The sequence below is a fragment of the Anomalospiza imberbis genome, chromosome 5, assembly GCF_031753505.1.
Source record: "Anomalospiza imberbis isolate Cuckoo-Finch-1a 21T00152 chromosome 5, ASM3175350v1, whole genome shotgun sequence".
Lineage (NCBI taxonomy): Eukaryota > Metazoa > Chordata > Aves > Passeriformes > Viduidae > Anomalospiza > Anomalospiza imberbis.
In genome coordinates, this window is record NC_089685.1 from 50,648,267 (window position 1) to 50,663,110 (window position 14,844).

The window sequence follows — 14,844 nt, forward strand, 5'->3', positions numbered from 1 at the left end:
CTGTCCTTCCAAGCCTTCTCATACAGGGCTGTCACATTGGCCAACCTCCAGTCACCCCGGAGCTCTCCGGTTCACCAGGACTGCTGATAAATGATGGAGAGAGGGCCTTTGTGAGCTGCTTCAGCAGCTGCCAGCAGAAGGATGGCATCTTCCTAGACTTGCGCATGTCTGGGCAGCGCAGCAGCTCACTAACAACTTCCTCCTGCAGTGTTGGGACTTTGTTCTGCTCCCTGTTTCTGTCTTCTGGCTCAGGGGGCTGGATATGCAGAGGGTGACTGGGCTTTTGGTTAAAGGCTGAGGTCAAGAAGGCATTGAGTACCTCAACCTGTTCCTCATCCATGGAGGTCGTGTTCCCACCCCAGCATGCAATAAAGGATGAAGAATCTCCTTGGCCTCTTTTTGTCATTAATGCATTTGGAAATGCTTTTTTTTCTTGACTTTTATCCTGGTGGCCAGACTGACTTCTAGCTGGACTTTTATCTTTGTCGTTTTCTCTCTGATTAACTTCATGGCATCCTTGTAGTTTTCCTGAGTTGCCTGGCCCTTCTTCCTGGGCTGCTAAACTCTCTGTTCTCCCCTGAGTCCCAGTGGAAGCTTGCTGTTCATCCAGGCCAGCCTTCCCTGACCCAGCTTACGGCACATTGCAATGGGCTCCTGCTCCACCTCTATGACCTCCTTCCTGAGGAAAGTCCAGATTCCTGGGCTCCTTGGCCCCTCAAGACTGCCTCCCAAAGGATTCTCTCAACCTGTGCTCTGAACAGACCAAAGCCTGTCCTTCACAAATCTAAGGCAGTGGTTTTGCTGACCCCCTTCCTCCTTCTTCCTCCCTTCACCGAGAACTGAAACCAAATCGTGTCACGGTCACTGTACCCAAGATGGTCTCTGGCACCCTCATCTCCCACCAGTGCTCCTCTGTTTGCAAACAGCAGATCCCCTGGGACACCTTCCCAGGTGGGCTGGCCTGCCAGCTGTGTCAGCAAGTTCTCTTCCACATGCTCCAGGAACTTCCCGGGCCATCTCCTGTCTGCTGGGTGGGATTCCAGCAGACACCTGCTAAGATGAAGATGTCACTGAGGATGTAGGCAGGGGATGCTGTGGGGTCATCCATCTATCCCTAATGCAAATCACTGCCCACCACTCAGCACTGGTGAGACACACCTGGAGGGCTGGTTCTGGGATCCCAGCATGAGGGAAGCGTGTCCGTACTGGAGCAAGTCCGGCAAAGGGCCACTAAGGTGAGAAGGGGACTGGAGCACACGGTGCGTGGCGAGCGGCTGGGAGGGCTCTGCTGTCTTTTCTTGCTCTAGAGCAGGCTGGGCTGTCTGGTCAGGGTGTGAAACACCTGGCTGAAGGTGGGTGGGTGAAGGACACAAGTGAGACTCTCCTGTGTTCAATGCGGAGATGGCAGGAGACACAATGGGCACACATTGAAGTGTGGCAAGTTAGAATGAAAGGAAGGGTGGTGAAACACTGGATCAGGTGGTTGTGGAGTCCCTGTGCTGGGAGAAAAGCTGTCATGAGTCCATCCATGGTGCTGCTGTGCATGGAAGGATTTGGGGAGAGGAGAGGGGTCTGGGACACTACAGAGCAATATTTGTTACAGACAGCTGAGGAGGAACTGCAGTAATCCCTGAATTTAGTGGCTGTACTGATAAAGGAGGGATTTTATGAATGTGCCAGCATGTCTCATGCTAGGGAAGGTCAGCCACCCCTGATCACAGGGGCAAGGGGGAGCTGCCATAGAATGAGGAACACCTGAAAGTGGCCAAGTCCTCCAGTGAGGTCCCTGGCGTATCAGGGAGTATTCCCTAATGAAGGAGTAGAGCATTTGGTTAAGCGCGTGTGTTTCCAAGGGGGCATTCTGTACTTAGGGCTTGGGGTGGGAGCAGGCAGCTCTATGGAAGGCTCAGCTCAGTTATCACGGCAGCCGCAGAAGCAGTGTGAGCACTGGGAATTCTTAGCAAAGGAGGAGAAAACAAATTGAGCCATTTTCCCACCTGTCTGAAGCTCAAAGTGTAGCAACAGTGTGGTTTCAATTTCCTCCTTTTTTTTTTTTTTAATTACTTTTTAACTAACTGGTTTATTAACGGTGAATTCCCATGACCTTTGCTTCTTTTCTGGTTACATAAAAGGTGTTGCACCCTTCCCCTTCACTTTTCCACTTCTGTTCAGACTCCCATCTGTCCTCGTTCCTTTTCCAAAGGGGAAGGCGGTGTCAGACCTTAGAGGTGTTGTCATCCTCTCAGATTTTCATATTGTAAATATATTTTCGAGCTGAACAGGAAATTCTGTGGTGTCTTGTAAGCGGGGATAGGTGAGTTTTTTGCCTTCTCTACAGCCCTGGCTCTATTCTGCCTGGTCTGTGTCTCTTTGCCTTCTAGAGCTTAAAAAAAAATCTACCGGGTTGACCCAGCTGTGGTGTGTGGAGTGTGGGGAATGTAAATGGTCTGTAAAAGGCAGGGTGGGCTGGGTTTTGCTGCCTGTAGCACTGGCAGCACAAGCTGGCATTTCTGTGCAGGAGGAGAAAACTTTGTGTGGATCCAGAGCTGATCATTTGTGTATTGGCTGCCTCTCCTCTGTCCCCCAGTGCCTGGTGCAGAGTGGTGGCTCCATGCTCTGACATTTGGGTGCCTCCCAGTGCGGCTAACAAGGCATTTTTGGCCACAGGGGAAGCTCCGTAGGTGACCCAGGCACAGTGATCAAGGAGCAATGACAAATGGGACTGTGCCAGCTGGGTGCTTTGTCGTGTGCCCTGCCACTTTGGTTACAGCTGCTGGATTAAAGCTTTTCCCCTTTCCTGAACCTTTCTGTCCTGGAGGGTGGGACTTTGGAGATGGAGCTCAGGGAGGCAGGAGAAATTATGGAATTCTTTAGGATGGAAGAGACCTTTGAGTGCCTGGGCCTGACCCCAAAGACTGCTCTGCCAAGTCCACCGCTAAAGCAATCCCAAAGTGCCACATCTACATGTCTGTTAAATACCTCCAGGGACAGTGGCTCCACCACTTTCTTGGGCAGCCTGTGCCAATGCCTGGTAACTCTTCCAGGGAGTAAAATCCTGAGTAAAGTCCACTCTAACCTCCCTTGGCACAACTTGAGACCATTTCCTCTGGTCCTAAAAGCAACAACCTTCCTCACTGCTTCTTCATGTGCCCTTGCTCATTGACCTTTGGGGCCCAGTGGTGGGCACAGGAGCTGCTGCTTCTGCTGCCCCTCGCTATAAGGAAAGGCAAGGCCAGCAATGCTGATGTTAACACTGGGGATGGAGCTAGACTGACTTACCTGTTTGTTGCTGCCTTGTTAATGATTTCTTCCATTCCATCCCTCCCTTTTGCCAGAAGAAGAGAGGAAGTAAGGGCAGGAGAGCGGAGGGATTGCCTGTCCACCAGCAGGATCCACTGGGAGAACTAAGCAGGGCACAGCCAGTGTAGCCTGTGCAGGGTTGGGAAGCAGCCTTGGGACTCCCTTTACAAAGGCAGTTCATGACCTTATTGTCTGCATCTGCCTCCTGAGCTGCCCTGCATCCATTCCTTTCCCAGTCTCCATCCATCCTGCCAGGCTAGGCTGCCGTGAATAATGGGGCAGGCTCTCTGCAGGAGCAGGTGGTTGGTTTGGAAAGGCAGCAACTGCCGGCTCAACATCTGGAAGACTGAGGCTTGTGTTTGGTTTGGGGGAAGGACACGTTGTGTGTCAGGAGAAAACAAGTCCGCTCATGGTAACCAGCTGTCAGTGGGCAGCAGCTCCACACAGTGTCTGTTGACAGGGTTCCAGGAATGGTCATAAGGAACATTCCTATTTCCTCCTGCCAGGGCACTGCGTACCTGTCTCATGTCTCGTGTTGACAGTGACCTGAAGTTCTAGAGGGTGACAGATGAGTTCTCTAATGGTGTTCCCAGAGTTTGTTGTGCACTGCTATGAAGCTGGGACACACCTGTGCAGGGAGGCTCATACTCTGCTGCCTCCTCTGTCAGGTTTTTTCTCTTCTTTCCTTGCCTTCAGATCATGCTGGCTGTCTCGGGAGAGCATGCTCTGGCTGGAGAGAGAATGCTCAGGATGCCCAGCTGCCTCCTGAAGCTGACCAGGGTGGTGCTCAGCCACAAGCCCTGTGCCCTGTTTATCCTCATCCTTGGGTTTGTATCCTTTGCCTACATCAAGTTGTACTGGGGCGTCTGGGAGGACCCAAAGAGCAGAGCCCCCACCTACGGCTTGTCTGCTGAGACCAGCTGTGCTCACTATGTGCCTTCTGCCCTCGACATTGCTGGTGGGCCCTCTCCTCCCACAGGAAATGTGTTTTTTGTGGAGACCTCAGAGCAAACTTCCCCAAGTTACCTGTTCTCATGCTCTGTGGAGTCAGCGGCCAGGACACACCCTGCATCCAGAATTGTACTGCTCATGAAAGGCTTGGCCAGAGGGAACGCCTCCTTACCCAAGCACTGGGCTTTCTCCTTGCTGAGCTGCTTCCCCAACGTGGAAATCCGGCCCCTGGACTTGACAGAGCTCTTTTCTGGAACGCCTCTGGCACAGTGGTTCTTGCAGCCTCAGCGGCAAAAGGAGCCTCATTTTTTACCCGTCCTCTCTGACGCCTGCAGAATCGTCCTCATGTGGAAATTTGGTGGCATCTACCTGGATACAGACTTCATTGTGCTTAAGAACTTAGAGAACCTCACCAATGCCCTTGGGATTCAGGATGACCATGAACTGAATGGGGCCTTTCTGTCCTTTAAGGCCAAGCACGAGTTCATGGAGCTTTGCATGCAGGACTTTGTGCAGAATTACAATGGCTGGGTCTGGGGTCACCAGGGCCCAGGGCTCCTAACTCGTGTCTTTAAGAAGTGGTGCTCCCTCAGGACCATCAAGAGTGTGAACTGCAAAGGTGTGAGTGCTCTTGCCCGGGAAGTTGTTTATCCTATTCCCTGGCAGGACTGGAAGAAGTTGTTTGAGGCAGTCAGTGCCTTGGAGCTTCAGAAACTCCTTAAGAACACCTATGCAGTGCACGTATGGAACAAACTGAGCCACGGGACCAAGTTAGAGATCCCCTCACAGGCTCTGCTGGCTCAGCTCTATTCCCAGTTCTGCCCTGCCACCTATGCAAAGATGAAACAGGACTCTGAAGAGTTGTCCAGGCGTGCAGTGTGACCTGGGGGCCCTTGGCTGCAGGGATGCTCCCCAGGCTGAAGGAAACCGAGTGCCTTTGACCTACGCCAGAGTTGGTTTTTAGTCCCCAGAGCAGGTGTTCTGTGTGACAGCTCTGTGGTTTTGTACCTGATACTCCTGATATATAACTCAGATCCTTTGTCTTTCAAATTTACAGCTGGACCTGGCTTCACCCCTCTCTTCCTTTCCTTCACGCGACCAGTTCCTGCAAGGAAGGTTGAGCTCATTCATAAGCATCCCTCAGCTGGTCCTCTCTTGATGTTCTCCAATGGCTTCTCCTGTAAATCACAACCTGAGCAGCTTTTTGTGATGATTCAACAGCTGTGGGGACCATTGGCTTGCTCTCTGTGGCATTTCTGAGTTTGTGAATTGATAGCAGGCAGTGCCAAAGGGCACAGATTGCTGGGGCTCAGAGCAGAATTCCATGGCTGGCAAAGATCCTTAACACATGGGGAAATACATGAAGTGTATATGAAATTTGCTTTAAGAAGCCGAAAAGAGTTTAGGTCCCTGCGTGGCTCAGTGTGAAGTTGTTCTAAACTTCTAAAGTGAGAAAAGTTCAAATGATGCTTCCATACTGTTTCTGATTCCACAGCAGTGGGATGACTTGTCTGGGACTCCTCAGGAAAACAAATAGGCAAAAGCAGTTCCTTGAGGAGCGGAAATTATCAAGATCCTTGCTCTGCTGAAGTATTTCTTGTGGATACCAACATCTGAGCAGCCATTGTCACAGTCTGAAGGGGCTCAGCGTTGCGTGTTTCTGCAGTGCTGTGAGGAGCATTCCATCCCTTTCCTTGGAATATTGAGCCCATTGTGGAAGTCCAGAGGACAACATGTCCACATCAACAGAAGGACCAGGTGCAGGACTCCGAGCAGTGTCCCCAAGGACAAAAATAGAAACTCAGAAGCACATGAAGGTTGGAAAAGACCTCCAAGATCAGGGAGTCCATCCTTCAATTCTGTATCACCACACCCACTAGCCTTTATCCCAAAGTGCCATGTGTACTCATGTTTTGGAGCACTTCCAGGGATGCTGACTCCACCACTTCCCTTAGGAGCCTGTGGCACACAGTGCTGAAGCACTCTGAAATTTTTCATTGTATCCAAGCTGAACCTACCGTGCTGCAGGGAGTGCTGCATCCAGCTCTGGGATCCCAGCACAGGAAGGACAGGGAGCTGCTGGAGCCAGTGCAGAGCAGGGACACCAAGGGGATCAGAGGGATGGAGCAGCTCTGCTGGGAGGAAAGGCTGAGGGAAGTGGGAGTGTTCTGCCTGGAGAAGAGAAGGCTTTGAGGTGACATAATCATGGCCCTCCACTGCCTTAAGGGAGCTTAAAGGAAAGGTGCAGAGAGACTCTTTGCAAGGGCCTAAAGGGACAGGCCAAGAGGGAATGGCTTCACACTGACAAAGGGGAGGTTTAGATTGGATATGAGGAAGAAATTCTGCCCTGTGAGGTTGGTGAGAGCCTGGCACAGGTTGCCCATTGCAGCTGTGGCTGCCCCTGGGTCCCTGGAAGTGTCCAAGGCCAGGTTGGATGGGCTCGGAGCTGCCTGGGATAGTGGAAGGTGTCCCTGCCCGTGGCAGGAGGGGTGGAAGAAGATGATCTTTAGTGTCCCTTCCAACCCAGACCATTCTATTGATTTCCCCTCATCCTGTCCTTTGTTCCCTGGGAGCAGAGCCTGACCCCCACCTGGCTGCACCCTCCTGACAGGGAGGTGTGGAGAGCAGTAACGTCCCTCCTGAGCCTCTTTTCCTCCAGGTTAAACACCCCCAGCTCCCTCAGCCGCTCCTCATCGGACTTGTGCTCCAGCCCCTTGCCCAGCTCCGTTCCCTCCTCTGGACACGCTCCAGCCCTTCCATGTCCATCTTGCAGTGCCAGGCCCAGAACTGGACGCAGCACTTGGGGTGAGGCCTCCCCAGTGCCCACGACAGGGGGACAGTCACTGCCCTGGTCCTGCTGGCCACGTCATTGCTGACCCTGGCCAGCAGCCCTTGGCCTTCCTGCCCTCCTGGCCATGCACCGTGGACCAGCAGGCCCAGGCCCTTTCCTGCTGGGCTCTTCCCAGCCTGCAGCTGCTGGGGGTTGTGACCCAGGGGCAGTACCTGCCACTTCAGGTCTTGTTGAACCTCAAGGATATGAACCGGGACTGGCTCTGACAGTGGGCCCTGGGGCACAGCACCAGTGACCCGCTGCCAGCTGGATTAATTCCACCACCATTCTCTGGGCCCAGCCATCCAGGCAGTTTATTCCCAGCAAACAGGGAACCTGTTAAATCCGTGGGCTGCAAGGACAATGCTCCCCAGGAGAGCGCTGTGGGAGCGGTGATCAAGGGCTTTACTGAAGGCCCAGGTACACAACATCCACAGCCTTTCCCCACCCGTTGGGTGTTCACAGAAGGAGGTTGGGTCAGTCAAGCAGGACCTGCTTGAACTCCTGCTGGCTGGGCCTGATGCCCCAGTGGTGCAGCACGCATCGTGTCATTGCACTCCAGGTAATCTGTTCCCTACCCTTCCCTGGCACCGAGGTCAGGCTGACAGGCCTCTGGTTCCCCCAGCTGTCCTTCCAAGCCTTCTCATACAGGGCTGTCACATTGGCCAACCTCCAGTCACCCCGGAGCTCTCCGGTTCACCAGGACTGCTGATAAATGATGGAGAGAGGGCCTTTGTGAGCTGCTTCAGCAGCTGCCAGCAGAAGGATGGCATCTTCCTAGACTTGCGCATGTCTGGGCAGCGCAGCAGCTCACTAACAACTTCCTCCTGCAGTGTTGGGACTTTGTTCTGCTCCCTGTTTCTGTCTTCTGGCTCAGGGGGCTGGATATGCAGAGGGTGACTGGGCTTTTGGTTAAAGGCTGAGGTCAAGAAGGCATTGAGTACCTCAACCTGTTCCTCATCCATGGAGGTCGTGTTCCCACCCCAGCATGCAATAAAGGATGAAGAATCTCCTTGGCCTCTTTTTGTCATTAATGCATTTGGAAATGCTTTTTTTTCTTGACTTTTATCCTGGTGGCCAGACTGACTTCTAGCTGGACTTTTATCTTTGTCGTTTTCTCTCTGATTAACTTCATGGCATCCTTGTAGTTTTCCTGAGTTGCCTGGCCCTTCTTCCTGGGCTGCTAAACTCTCTGTTCTCCCCTGAGTCCCAGTGGAAGCTTGCTGTTCATCCAGGCCAGCCTTCCCTGACCCAGCTTACGGCACATTGCAATGGGCTCCTGCTCCACCTCTATGACCTCCTTCCTGAGGAAAGTCCAGATTCCTGGGCTCCTTGGCCCCTCAAGACTGCCTCCCAAGGGATTCTCTCAACCTGTGCTCTGAACAGACCAAAGCCTGTCCTTCACAAATCTAAGGCAGTGGTTTTGCTGACCCCCTTCCTCCTTCTTCCTCCCTTCACCGAGAACTGAAACCAAATCGTGTCACGGTCACTGTACCCAAGATGGTCTCTGGCACCCTCATCTCCCACCAGTGCTCCTCTGTTTGCAAACAGCAGATCCCCTGGGACACCTTCCCAGGTGGGCTGGCCTGCCAGCTGTGTCAGCAAGTTCTCTTCCACATGCTCCAGGAACTTCCCGGGCCATCTCCTGTCTGCTGGGTGGGATTCCATCAGACACCTGCTAAGATGAAGATGTCACTGAGGATGTAGGCAGGGGATGCTGTGGGGTCATCCATCTATCCCTAATGCAAATCACTGCCCACCACTCAGCACTGGTGAGACACACCTGGAGGGCTGGTTCTGGGATCCCAGCATGAGGGAAGCGTGTCCGTACTGGAGCAAGTCCGGCAAAGGGCCACTAAGGTGAGAAGGGGACTGGAGCACACGGTGCGTGGCGAGCGGCTGGGAGGGCTCTGCTGTCTTTTCTTGCTCTAGAGCAGGCTGGGCTGTCTGGTCAGGGTGTGAAACACCTGGCTGAAGGTGGGTGGGTGAAGGACACAAGTGAGACTCTCCTGTGTTCAATGCGGAGATGGCAGGAGACACAATGGGCACACATTGAAGTGTGGCAAGTTAGAATGAAAGGAAGGGTGGTGAAACACTGGATCAGGTGGTTGTGGAGTCCCTGTGCTGGGAGAAAAGCTGTCATGAGTCCATCCATGGTGCTGCTGTGCATGGAAGGATTTGGGGAGAGGAGAGGGGTCTGGGACACTACAGAGCAATATTTGTTACAGACAGCTGAGGAGGAACTGCAGTAATCCCTGAATTTAGTGGCTGTACTGATAAAGGAGGGATTTTATGAATGTGCCAGCATGTCTCATGCTAGGGAAGGTCAGCCACCCCTGATCACAGGGGCAAGGGGGAGCTGCCATAGAATGAGGAACACCTGAAAGTGGCCAAGTCCTCCAGTGAGGTCCCTGGCGTATCAGGGAGTATTCCCTAATGAAGGAGTAGAGCATTTGATTAAGCGCGTGTGTTTCCAAGGGGGCATTCTGTACTTAGGACTTGGGGTGGAAGCAGGCAGCTCTATGGAAGGCTCAGCTCAGTTATCACGGCAGCCGCAGAAGCAGTGTGAATGCTGGGAAATTTTAGAAGAGGATGAGAAAACAAAACTAAAAGTTTTCCTGCCGCAGACTAAAGTTTCAAGTGTAGTGACAATGAGGTCTGAATTTTGTCCTTTTTTTTATGATTACTTTTCATTTTGATGGTTTCTTTGCCGCACTACGTACATCCTTTTTATGCACTGCTCACTGGATAAATGTCTGATGTCACATCCTTCATCTATTGTGTTTTTCCACGTATTCAGACTTTTTCACTTCTAATTTCTTTTAAGAAGGAGGAAGTGCCAGAACATAGAATTGTAGGCGCTCTCACAGACACCAACCTCTTAAAACTCTTCTCCAGCTGAGCATTGAATTCTGTGGTGTCTTGAAAGCACGGACAGGTGAGTAGAGTTTGCAGTTTCTTTGCAATGGCCGTTGTATTTGCAGAGGAAGAAATAAAGACAGGCTTCCTGTGTTTGTTTTTTAAAAGAATTGCACTGGCTAATGCAGCGACGAAAGCGTTGCCTTGTCCGCTCCAAAAGCAGAAATGTATTTTTAAATTTATAGAGTTGTGACAGTAGTCAAGTTCTGTCCTTTGCTCAAAATGTGCCGACAACCTTGAACCTTACTTGTGGTTAGATTAATGTGGTGCTTTCCTGCCCCTCTGCTACACAGGAACTTCCCTCCAAGCCTCTAATGATTTCTCTCCTTGTGCTTGCAAAGCAAAAAAATATTTACAGGGTTGACCCAGCTGTGGTGTGTGGAGTGTGGGGAATGTAAATGGTCTGTAAAAGGCAGGGTGGGCTGGGTTTTGCTGCCTGTAGCACTGGCAGCACAAGCTGGCATTTCTGTGCAGGAGGAGAAAACTTTGTGTGGATCCAGAGCTGATCATTTGTGTATTGGCTGCCTCTCCTCTGTCCCCCAGTGCCTGGTGCAGAGTGGTGGCTCCATGCTCTGACATTTGGGTGCCTCCCAGTGCGGCTAACAAGGCATTTTTGGCCACAGGGGAAGCTCCGTAGGTGACCCAGGCACAGTGATCAAGGAGCAATGACAAATGGGACTGTGCCAGCTGGGTGCTTTGTCGTGTGCCCTGCCACTTTGGTTACAGCTGCTGGATTAAAGCTTTTCCCCTTTCCTGAACCTTTCTGTCCTGGAGGGTGGGACTTTGGAGATGGAGCTCAGGGAGGCAGGAGAAATTATGGAATTCTTTAGGATGGAAAAGACCTTTGAGTGCCTGGGCCTGACCCCAAAGACTGCTCTGCCAAGTCCACCGCTAAAGCAATCCCAAAGTGCCACACCTACATGTCTGTTAAATACCTCCAGGGACAGTGGCTCCACCACTTTCTTGGGCAGCCTGTGCCAATGCCTGGTAACTCTTCCAGGGAGTAAAATCCTGAGTAAAGTCCACTCTAACCTCCCTTGGCACAACTTGAGACCATTTCCTCTGGTCCTAAAAGCAACAACCTTCCTCACTGCTTCTTCATGTGCCCTTGCTCATTGACCTTTGGGGCCCAGTGGTGGGCACAGGAGCTGCTGCTTCTGCTGCCCCTCGCTATAAGGAAAGGCAAGGCCAGCAATGCTGATGTTAACACTGGGGATGGAGCTAGACTGACTTACCTGTTTGTTGCTGCCTTGTTAATGATTTCTTCCATTCCATCCCTCCCTTTTGCCAGAAGAAGAGAGGAAGTAAGGGCAGGAGAGCGGAGGGATTGCCTGTCCACCAGCAGGATCCACTGGGAGAACTAAGCAGGGCACAGCCAGTGTAGCCTGTGCAGGGTTGGGAAGCAGCCTTGGGACTCCCTTTACAAAGGCAGTTCATGACCTTATTGTCTGCATCTGCCTCCTGAGCTGCCCTGCATCCATTCCTTTCCCAGCCTCCATCCATCCTGCCAGGCTAGGCTGCCATGAATAATGGGGCAGGCTCTCTGCAGGAGCAGGTGGTTGGTTTGGAAAGGCAGCAACTGCCGGCTCAACATCTGGAAGACTGAGGCTTGTGTTTGGTTTGGGGGAAGGACACGTTGTGTGTCAGGAGAAAACAAGTCCGCTCATGGTAACCAGCTGTCAGTGGGCAGCAGCTCCACACAGTGTCTGTTGACAGGGTTCCAGGAATGGTCATAAGGAACATTCCTATTTCCTCCTGCCAGGGCACTGCGTACCTGTCTCATGTCTCGTGTTGACAGTGACCTGAAGTTCTAGAGGGTGACAGATGAGTTCTCTAATGGTGTTCCCAGAGTTTGTTGTGCACTGCTATGAAGCTGGGACACACCTGTGCAGGGAGGCTCATACTCTGCTGCCTCCTCTGTCAGGTTTTTTCTCTTCTTTCCTTGCCTTCAGATCATGCTGGCTGTCTCGGGAGAGCATGCTCTGGCTGGAGAGAGAATGCTCAGGATGCCCAGCTGCCTCCTGAAGCTGACCAGGGTGGTGCTCAGCCACAAGCCCTGTGCCCTGTTTATCCTCATCCTTGGGTTTGTATCCTTTGCCTACATCAAGTTGTACTGGGGCGTCTGGGAGGACCCAAAGAGCAGAGCCCCCACCTACGGCTTGTCTGCTGAGAGCAGCTGTGCTCACTATGTGCCTTCTGCCCTCGACATTGCTGGTGGGCCCTCTCCTCCCACAGGAAATGTGTTTTTTGTGGAGACCTCAGAGCAAACTTCCCCAAGTTACCTGTTCTCATGCTCTGTGGAGTCAGCGGCCAGGACACACCCTGCATCCAGAATTGTACTGCTCATGAAAGGCTTGGCCAGAGGGAACGCCTCCTTACCCAAGCACTGGGCTTTCTCCTTGCTGAGCTGCTTCCCCAACGTGGAAATCCGGCCCCTGGACTTGACAGAGCTCTTTTCTGGAACGCCTCTGGCACAGTGGTTCTTGCAGCCTCAGCGGCAACAGGAGCCTCATTTTTTACATGTCCTCTCTGACGCCTGCAGAATTGTCCTCATGTGGAAATTTGGTGGCATCTACCTGGATACAGACTTCATTGTGCTTAAGAACTTAGAGAACCTCACCAATGCCCTTGGGATTCAGGATGATGATGAACTGAATGGGGCCTTTCTGTCCTTTAAGGCCAAGCATGAGTTCATGGAGCTTTGCATGCAGGACTTTGTGCAGAATTACAATGGCTGGGCCTGGGGGCACCAGGGCCCAGGGCTTGTAACTCGTGTCTTTAAGAAGTGGTGCTCCCTCAGGACTATCAAGAGTATGAACTGCAAGGGTGTGAGTGCTCTTGCCCGGGAAGTTGTTTATCCTATTCCCTGGCAGGACTGGAAGAAGTTGTTTGAGGCAGTCAGTGCCTTGGAGCTTCAGAAACTCCTTAAGAACACCTATGCAGTGCACGTATGGAACAAACTGAGCCACGGGACCAAGTTAGAGATCCCCTCCCAGGCTCTGCTGGCTCAGCTCTATTCCCAGTTCTGCCCTGCCACCTATGCAAAGATGAAACAGGACTCTGAAGAGTTGTCCAGGCGTGCAGTGTGACCTGGGGGCCCTTGGCTGCAGGGATGCTCCCCAGGCTGAAGGAAACCAAGTGCCTTTGACCTACCCCAGAGTTGGCTTTTAGTCCCCAGAGCAGGTGTTCTGTGTGACAGCTCTGTGGTTTTGTACCTGATACTCCTGATATATAACTCAGATCCTTTGTCTTTCAAATTTACAGCTGGACCTGGCTTCACCCTCTCTTCCTTTCCTTCATGCGACCAGTTTCTGCAAGGAAGGTTGAGCTCATTCATAAGCATCCCTCAGCTGGTCCTCTCTTGATGTTCTCCAATGGCTTCTCCTGTAAATCACAACCTGAGCAGCTTTTTGTGATGATTCAACAGCTGTAGGAACCCCTGCCTTGCTCTCTGTGGCATTTGAAATTTTCACAGAATATTCAGTGTTGGAAGGGACCCGCAGTCATCATGGCCCTGTCTTGGCCCTGCCTGGGGACAGGACACTCCAAAAATCACACCCTGCGCATGACAGCATCATCTTTGGGGCTGTGAGCTTTCCCTGGGGAGCCTGTTTAGTGCCCTGCCACTGTCTGGCGGAAGAACTTTTTCCTGATATCCACCCTAACCCTCCCCTGACACAGCTCCTGCTGTTCCCTCGGGTCCTGTCCCTGGTCACACAGAGCAGAGATCAGGGCCTGCCCCTCCTCTTCCCCTCATGAGGAGGCTGCAGAACTGCTGTGAGCTCTGACCTCAGTCTGTTCTTCTCCAGCTGAACACCCCAAGTGCCCTCAGCTGCTCCTTGTATGGCTTCCCCTACAGGCCCTTCACCATCTCCAAATCCTCCTTTGGACACTCTCTAACAGCTTTAGATCTTTCTTATATTGCAGCACCCAAAACACAATACTCACAGTGAGGCTGCCCCAGCCCAGAGCAGAGTGGGACAATCCCCTCCCTGCCCTGGCTGGCCATGCTGGGCCCGGTGCCCCGGGACAGGGCTGTCCCTCCTGGCTTCCAGGGCACTGCTGGCCCATGTCCACCTGGCCATCGACCAAGACCCCCAGGTCCCTTTCCTCAACACTGCTCTCCAGCCTCTCATTCCCAGTCTGTCTGTACATCCAGGGCTGTCCCGTCCCAGGTGCAGAATCCAGCCCTCGCCTTGGTTAACTTCACACAGTTGGTGATTGCCCAGCCCTGTCATTTATCCAGGGCTCTCTGTAGGGCCTCTTCGCCCTTGAGGGACTTAACAGCTCCTCCCAGTTTTGTATCATCTGCAAGCTTACTTAGTATTCCTTCCTGTCCTGCATGCAAGGTTTTTATGAGGATGTTTAAGAGCACGGGGCCTAAGAGGCGCCCTGTGGAACCCCACAAGTGATTGGCTGCCAGTCTGGTGTCACCCAGGTACTGTCATTCTTTGTGCTTGACCCGTGAGCAAGTTGCTCAGCCATCACCCAGTGTGTTTATCCAGCTGTGGGCTGCACACTGCGATAGACGATATCCAAAGCCTTACTGAAATCCAAAAAGATTACATCTACTGATGTTTTTTGATCAACTGGGTGGGTTACCTTAGCATAAAAGGAAATTATTTTTTAAAAGCAGGACTTTCCTCTCATGAAGATATGCTGGCAGTGACCAATAACTGTGTTGTCCTTCAGGTGTTTTTCAATACATCCCAGAATAATCATAATCATCTCCATAATTTTACCAGGCACTGGAGTGAGACTGACAGGCCTGTAGCTTCCAGGGTCATCCTTCTTGCCCTCTTTGAAAACTGGGATCTCTCCAGATTCTCAAGACTGTTTGAAAA

General features: G+C 52.2%; 2 protein-coding genes across 2 annotated transcripts in view; both read left to right on the forward strand.

Annotated features, from left to right (window-relative positions):
• LOC137474273 (lactosylceramide 4-alpha-galactosyltransferase-like) overlaps positions 1 to 14,844 on the forward strand; it is a 47,798-nt gene that overhangs the window by 25,750 nt on the left and 7,204 nt on the right. Inside the window, exons 3-4 of the mRNA XM_068190695.1 lie at positions 9,909 to 10,019; positions 11,953 to 13,505. Coding sequence (XP_068046796.1) covers positions 11,956 to 13,089 — 1,134 coding nt within the window. The 5' untranslated portion in view covers positions 9,909 to 10,019; positions 11,953 to 11,955 and the 3' untranslated portion in view covers positions 13,090 to 13,505. Of the gene's footprint in view, positions 1 to 9,908; positions 10,020 to 11,952 lie in introns of the transcript that reaches the window.
• LOC137474271 (lactosylceramide 4-alpha-galactosyltransferase-like) lies at positions 3,997 to 5,221 on the forward strand. Its single transcript, XM_068190686.1, has one exon. The coding sequence runs from the start codon at positions 4,000 to 4,002 to the stop codon at positions 5,131 to 5,133; it is 1,134 nt and encodes a 377-aa protein (XP_068046787.1). The 5' UTR covers positions 3,997 to 3,999; the 3' UTR covers positions 5,134 to 5,221.

Coding starts and splice junctions, on each gene's coding strand:
- LOC137474271 (XM_068190686.1), top strand. CDS start 4,000: ATGCTGGCTGTCTCGGGAGAGCATGCTCTGGCTGGAGAGAGAATGCTC.